The 7,252-nt window shown below is 27.9% G+C and overlaps 1 protein-coding gene across 1 annotated transcript; it reads right to left on the bottom strand.

The window, feature by feature from the left end:
* Nucleotides 1-2,265: 2,265 nt before the first annotated feature.
* Nucleotides 2,266-6,215, bottom strand: Rpl10 (ribosomal protein L10). The gene is made up of 6 exons (NM_001136122.1): nucleotides 6,124-6,215; nucleotides 5,989-6,013; nucleotides 5,592-5,724; nucleotides 5,363-5,535; nucleotides 4,177-4,339; nucleotides 2,266-2,545 (listed from the first exon to the last, which is right to left on the bottom strand). The coding sequence occupies exons 2-6, from the start codon at nucleotides 6,009-6,011 to the stop codon at nucleotides 2,378-2,380; spliced, it is 660 nt and encodes a 219-aa protein (NP_001129594.1). The 5' UTR covers nucleotides 6,012-6,013; nucleotides 6,124-6,215; the 3' UTR covers nucleotides 2,266-2,377.
* Nucleotides 6,216-7,252: the final 1,037 nt, after the last annotated feature.

The raw sequence follows: 7,252 nt of genomic DNA, 5'->3' as shown, positions 1-7,252 counted from the left end.
TAAAATTGTATTTTCAATTGTTCATAATATCTTTATTTAAACAGTGATAAATATTACAAAGCCAAAATAATTCCTATTTTGAGCAAATAAAAAATTGTATAAATGATATCAATTTTAAATGCAATAATTACAGTTTGGGACAGTAAAACTTTCAAAATTTAAAATTCCCAATAATTTACAAAAGCACCAGAAAAAACAACATACAAATTAAGGAAAAATGGAAATTTTTGAACTAAATCGATTTTGGTGTAGCACTACACTCACTTTACACACATCATTGTAAATCAATGCATCACTCTGCTCAGAATCTATAACCTAGTCATACAAATTTTTTGATTCTGCTAATTTAGAGTTGAAAAGGGATGTTCTCATTTCACATTTGAAAAACAGAAGTTTGTATATCCAGATTCCACTTCTTAAGTAGTAAATAAATCTAATTTTATTTCAAAAATATGTTCTTAATATAAGTTTTTAAAATTTCAAAATCAGATTATAATAAGTGCATTATTAAAGAAAAAATAGGATGAGCACATTTGGTGAAACACCATTTATATAAATCACCTAACTTAGTGACAGAATAGGTGTACACTGTCATCACATTTTTTATTATAAAAAAAAAATTGATAGTTAAATACTTGTTCTTACAAAATTTGCAGTATGATAATATAACATAAGACACTCCTTAACAAAAGACAAGAATTGCATAATTTAAATTTTCAAAACTATTTGAATTTTAGTTGATAACCTTAATGTGTTTCCAGTTCCCAATACAAATATTACAATTTTATAACTATTTAAATCATTAGGAAGGTAAAATATTAATTTTGAGGTCATAACAATGTAATAGAAAGGTGGATGGTTTTAAATCGTCAATTGAAAATGGAACATCAATTTTTAGTACCAAATTTCTAATTGTGCAACAGAAGACCTTATTTAAAAGATATCATTGTTTGTGATGCATTGCAAACGTAATTAGGGATTTATTTTTTTCTTGAAATGTATGAAAATAAATAACATTTAATTAAAAGCATGTGTCACAATATTAATCAGGAGTCTATGGTATTTATGTGACAACAGAATATTGGTAAAATAAACCACCAGAAACAATCTTAGTATACCACACTTTTTTCAATTGAAAGCAAATGGACTAAAATACTATCAAGTCTGCTCAGATAATTAATCTTAATAGAAAAATTAAAATTCATAATTTTTAAATTATATAAACATTTATAACTAAATGGAAAATGAACAGTTATAAACAGGGCTCGTTACTTCATACACTAAAAAATGCATGAATAAGCATGCATTTATGCACTAAAAATTGTCAAAATATGCACTAAAAAGTTCGAAAATATGCATTTATATGCTCTAACAATTTTAAATTATACACTCAAAATAAGCATTATGTAAAAAAAATCATGAAAAAGTTTTAAAATAATAAGAATAAATCCATAAATTTAAAAAAATTCAAATCCCTCCACAAAATTTTGCAAACGGCCCGCAACTGTTTGTTTTTCTTTCGGCATTGTTAAAATAAAATATGAATAATGTGTACAGTAGTAACCTACCTATATCTCACATGAAAACACTAAAACAGGAAATTGAATGGATAAACGCATACGACTCATCGGCGAGTGTAAGAAAACTATACTGTAGAGTGTAGCAATGTACAAAATTATAAATGCTGGTTGGTGAGAAGCTGCCACTTTATACGGTGGAGGATGGTAGTGGTAGCGATTACACTGTTTCCGCGATATTTCGTAAAACACATGAAATATAAATAAGTATGTAGGTATCTACTAGGACATTAGGTAGTCACACGCTCACTGAATAAAAATAAATCAAAACACTATAATTTTGTTAACAGGAAAGTAAATAAGAAACAAGAAACATTTCAAATATTTTTATGAAATAATATGCACTAACGACTGTAAAAAATCGACTATATGCCAAATATGCCACTACACCCAAAACATGCAAAAACATTCACTATCAAACTTCATATTATTATTACTATTGTTATGAAATGGATTTGTATCTCAGCTAGCATGTTTTCCTGTGTAGCAAAAAAAACATGCGGATGCATGAACTTACGAGCCCTGGTTATAAACAATTTCAAGCACATACAATAGTAATGGTCAATGTTGGTTGAAATACCAATCCATCATAAATTGTTTAACCATTACACTACTGGATAATCCATCTAACACATTCAAATATTTGAAATCTTTATCAAGTTTTTAGTATTAAATTAAAAACTTTTAATTGAATCAATAAGATGGAATTTAATTATTTTCAAGGACTTAAAAAAAAACAGCCAAATTTCACAAAGTTTTTTTTTTAATCAGTTTCAATACAAGAGGTATCAAAACCATATTTAAACAGCAAGAAGTTCCCTCTGAACTTTTCTCCAGTTATCTAATGGTCCATGGTCAGGGCGGAATTTAACATTGGCACCATCGGGAGCTAGTCTTCCATCTTCCTTCAATGTTTCATATTCTTCACGGTCATATTTTGTAAATCCCCATTTTTTGCTAACATAAATCTAGAAAAACATTTCATTATTTCATTACTATTGATAGATAATATTAACTTAAATTCTATTTTAGTTTATTAGGCTTCGATAACTATTTTATACTACAATGAATGAATACACAGTCTATGGCACACAAGAATACAAATTATATTAACTAGTTTGAATATTCTTAAATTTCATTTAATATACATTCCTTAAATTTCAAATTAATCAGAAAATGGTCAATATAATTTAATCTTAAATCTACAAAAAGGCTAACAAAACTGATTTAACCAAATTTTTTTCATATATTTTTCTAAACAATATTTAACTTATAGTTCTGACAATTTATAATTAATAATTTCCACTGACCGAAAAATCCATGTTCTATTGAAACGTTGTCATGATAACTTTTAGTTTTATGGGAGTATTTGTTAACTCCAGTTTAGAGTTACACAAAACACGCTAGTATCGATAACAATTATTAAATTATTTAAATCATTAATTGTTTTGTACACAATGGATTGACCGGAGAGAGAACATTAATTAATGCTGATGTTGATTCTACATTTGAGTATTTGGTAATTTTAAAGTAAAAGTCAATACAGTTAAGAACAAGATTAACAAAAACCCAAACTCAATATACATTATCCCATTGTTATTGACATTAGTGGTTTTTAACTTTAATGGCATTTTTAAATTTTATGTTTTTTCGTTTATTGTTGAATAATAACTAAATTGATAAATTAAAATTTATAAGTCATGCTACCAGTCATTGGTAGTGGTCGTAAAGCCAGATGGCATTATACGGAATTTAAATCCATATTTAACATTTATTGATAGTTGCATTTTTTTTTATCAAAGTTTAATTGTAAATATAAATAATACCTATAAGTTAACATTTTCTGAAAAATTACAAAAATTAAAAAAAAATTGAGGGAATTTATATTTCATCCAGAAAGCAGCATGGTTTTTTTCAAAATTTCAAGTTGGTTTAACCAAGAAAAGCAGCCTAGGCCTTTCATGCCAACCTTGGTAATGAATTGCTGATAAAAATTAAAATTATGTTTGTCTGTATGTCAACTTGTTGAAACAGGTCATTGACATCAGTTAACAGCAGCCGTTTACTGATGTCAACTATGTGCACGACTTACACACATTGCTAATAATGATAAATTAAAGATTTTGTGCCCTATAGATGGGTTCATGAAAAGTCAATAGTGGCAGGCGATGTTTAGAATTCAATTAATGTTATCAAAACCAGAGCTTTTTTGTTTTGTAGTGGTATTGTTTTATCACTACATCACGTTGGCCGTCACATGAGTCATACCCATATTTTTTTTTTTGTTTAAACTTTGTAAGGGATGTATGTTTGCAGCTGTTGGAAAGGTAACGGTATTTAAATAGAATAGATAATGATCTACATTTCAATTAGAAAAAAGTGCGAAAATTGTGTTAAATAATCATTAATGGAAATAGCACTGCTTAAAAAATGTATGTTAACAGACTTTTTAGGCTGTGCTAAGTTTTAACCCAAGGCGAATAAAAGTGATAATAATAATAACAATAGATTGGAATCTATGAGAATGATCATGGGTTGAAAAAAATAACTGTTATCTTAATACAATTTAAAATCATATGTATTCCACTGATATACATACCTTTTGGCGACCAGGGAACTTGAATTTAGCACGACGTAAAGCTTCAATAACAGCTGCTTTGTATCTATCAGATGAGCGAACACTCATGATTGGTTGACCAATGTGTACACGAGCAACTGTACCTTGAGGCTTACCAAAAGCTCCTCTCATTCCAGTCTGGAGCCTGGAAAAAATAGAAAATTACATGGATATTTTACAGACATGGTTTTTTTATTCAATAAAATATTATTAAGTTTTGTACTTTACTCATATTAATGTTTTACAAAAGTTTGGCAATTTTATTTTAAGGCCTATAGTATTTAAATAAATTAATATAGGCAGATTCTCTAGAAGGCTTTATACCATTATATAGATTATTTGGACAAAAGGTTAGGTATTTAATTACCTTATATTTAATACCTATATACCTAGTAGGTACATATTGTTCACTAATTCTCAGTGATTTTAGTAATTTTTTACATTTAAATATACAGATATAATTAATATATCTACAACATTTAAGTATGTGCTTGAGTTGGAGTATATAATAATATCAAATAATAACATTTACAATATAGAAAAAAATATTTTTTACAAATATGGCAAGGAGACACTAAAAAAGGGGTTCCTTCCCACAGCACTGCAAGTCACAGTACTCTAAGACAGCAGTTCTTAACTTGTGGTCCGTGGGAGTCTTTACACATAAGTACATAACATATGTAAATAATAAGTGACATGAGTGCACTATCCCAATATTGTTGGAATATTATTTTTTTTTTTTATCACAGACGAGATATAATTAAGTATTAAAGTGTATATACTACACCAAATAATTGTATTATTAATATTTATTTATCAGTTTTTCTTATTCATACAAAATTTACAAGCGTACAGCGCTGCAGTCGGCAGTCGTATATATACTGTTACTAAGTGTAGTTGATCAATCACTCAATTATATTTTTAAAAAAAATTAAAGGTAATCAAAATCATTTTAAATGTTTATGTTTTGTTATGTCTATGTATGTAATTTGTAATATAAAATAATTGTTATAATTTCAGTTATGATAACATGAGGTGTTTTGAAAAAAAATTTTTAATTAGGGGTCTGTGATCTAAAATAGGTTAAGGACCACTGCTCTAAGATATTGTCTAGCTACTGTTTTGATGGAAACGGTGAAGTATATAACAAAGACTGTTGAATACATACCTATCAGCTCCAGCACATGACAACATCTTATTGATACGAATGACATGGAACGGATGAAGTCTCATACGAATGTGGAACTGGTCTTTACCGCAATGTTTCACCATGTATTTATTGGCACAAATACGCCCAGCTTCCAAAGCTTCAGACGACAATTGTTCATATTCATCAGATACCTGTTAACAATAATTGTTAGAATACTTAGGATGTACTATGATTAAATATAACTTACAAGATGTACACATAACGGAAAATCATCGACTCTAGCCTTCTTTTTTCCCAAATCGAAGATCCTAATTTTGGGATCTGGCACACCACGACAAAACCGTGATTTTGGGTACGGCTTGTTTTTGCAGTAACGATAACTATTGAAATAAGCAATAAAACACAGTTAATACTTAATTGATTATGCTGTAAATTATTGGTATTCTGGTCCAATTTTCAATGGTTCTAATAGCACCTTAAAATACAAATATGCTGAATAATGAATAGTATTAAAAGTGACTAACATTTATTTAGCTACACTCTAAATCAGTTCAATATATTATGAATTAACTAATAAAATAATCAGGGTTCTACATAAAATGTGGCGATTGAGACAAGATGAAACAGTAAGGATATTTACTTACCATCTCGCAGGACGACGGCCCATTTCTGTGAACAAAAGGTTAAAACAATTTATAAAGAATCGCTAATAATAACAATGGCGTTAAAAAAGTCGCCAAATTGTAGGATTCAAACAGATAAAATTTATATTAACTTACTTGCTTCTGGATGTTGCACCAATGATTCAGAAAGTGTAAACGATAAACCTAAATAATGTTTATCAAAAGAGAACGATGCTACAGCGTTGAGTAGAAGGTGGAACAATTTCAATTTTTCAAAGAGATTAGAAGCACATATTATGAGTAAATATATCATGGAAGAAAATATGTCAAAGAGATTAAAAACATACACAAAATATGAAATGTGACTCAAATATGGTTAAAATTTTTTTAATATATTTTAGCACGGTTATAGATATATATCTTAAACCGTGATATATTTTAGTCATAGGTACATATTTTTAAAAAAAAGTGGATTTCGCGCTGATTGGTTACAGGTGGGTGTAATGGATGGTGTAAATATTGAATTCAGTGATGTAATATCATTATTACATAAGAAAAACAATTCTGAGCTAAAATGGTCAGTCAGCCTATGATTATACTACTAAATAAATTTAATGATATTATTGTGAACAAAGTAATTTATATATTTACCTATTTACATGGAATCAAGTTTTAAATTTTCAATCCTTAGAAATAAAAGTTGAACATTTTATAAGTTTTTATCTACAAAATAATTATTCAATTTTAAATTTGATAAATTTTGTCAAAATTTGAACTTCAAATGCTTATAAAAAAAAAAATGTGCCTATGTATTTTTAATATTTTTCAACTGCTATTGTAACAATATATCAGAAGCCTTGCATTAAATTTTCACGCTTTTTTACCCAGCAAATAAAATTGTATTGATATTAATAAAAAAAAAGGTGGGTAAGTGGATGTCGCTCTGCTGTACAGTAGGTTAGAAGTGGGTCACTGTATAATGGACAGTATTAAATTTGAATTCAATGATATAATATCACTGTATAAGAAAAACGATTCTGAGCGGAGACGGTATATCAGTCTATGTATTAGACATATATATACTTATCTATGGTATTAAAAAAAAATTGACCTATAATAGGTACCTATAATAAATTCCAAATTAATCATATCATAATATCTATTAGATACTTATAAGTTATAACGCGTTGTACATCAACAAAAAACCGTGGTAAAATCATAGATATATAATAGTATACTTTAGAAGTTTAAAGTACCCACGAATAATATAATACATCACAACAAA

Source organism: Acyrthosiphon pisum, chromosome A2 (assembly GCF_005508785.2).
Source record: "Acyrthosiphon pisum isolate AL4f chromosome A2, pea_aphid_22Mar2018_4r6ur, whole genome shotgun sequence".
NCBI lineage: Eukaryota > Metazoa > Arthropoda > Insecta > Hemiptera > Aphididae > Acyrthosiphon > Acyrthosiphon pisum.
Note: the sequence above shows the minus strand (reverse complement) of the source record. Positions and strands in the feature narration are given on the sequence as shown.

What these genes read in the sequence shown, in the direction of transcription:
- Rpl10 (NM_001136122.1), bottom strand. Translation starts at nt 6,011, where the DNA reads ATGGGCCGTCGTCCTGCGAGATG. An exon ending in TTCCGTTATGTGTACATCTT is followed by an intron (nt 5,536 to 5,591) that starts GTAAGTTATATT and finishes TATTGTTAACAG; the next exon opens with GTATCTGATGAATATGAACA. An exon ending in TCATGTGCTGGAGCTGATAG is followed by an intron (nt 4,340 to 5,362) that starts GTATGTATTCAA and finishes TATTTTTTCCAG; the next exon opens with GCTCCAGACTGGAATGAGAG.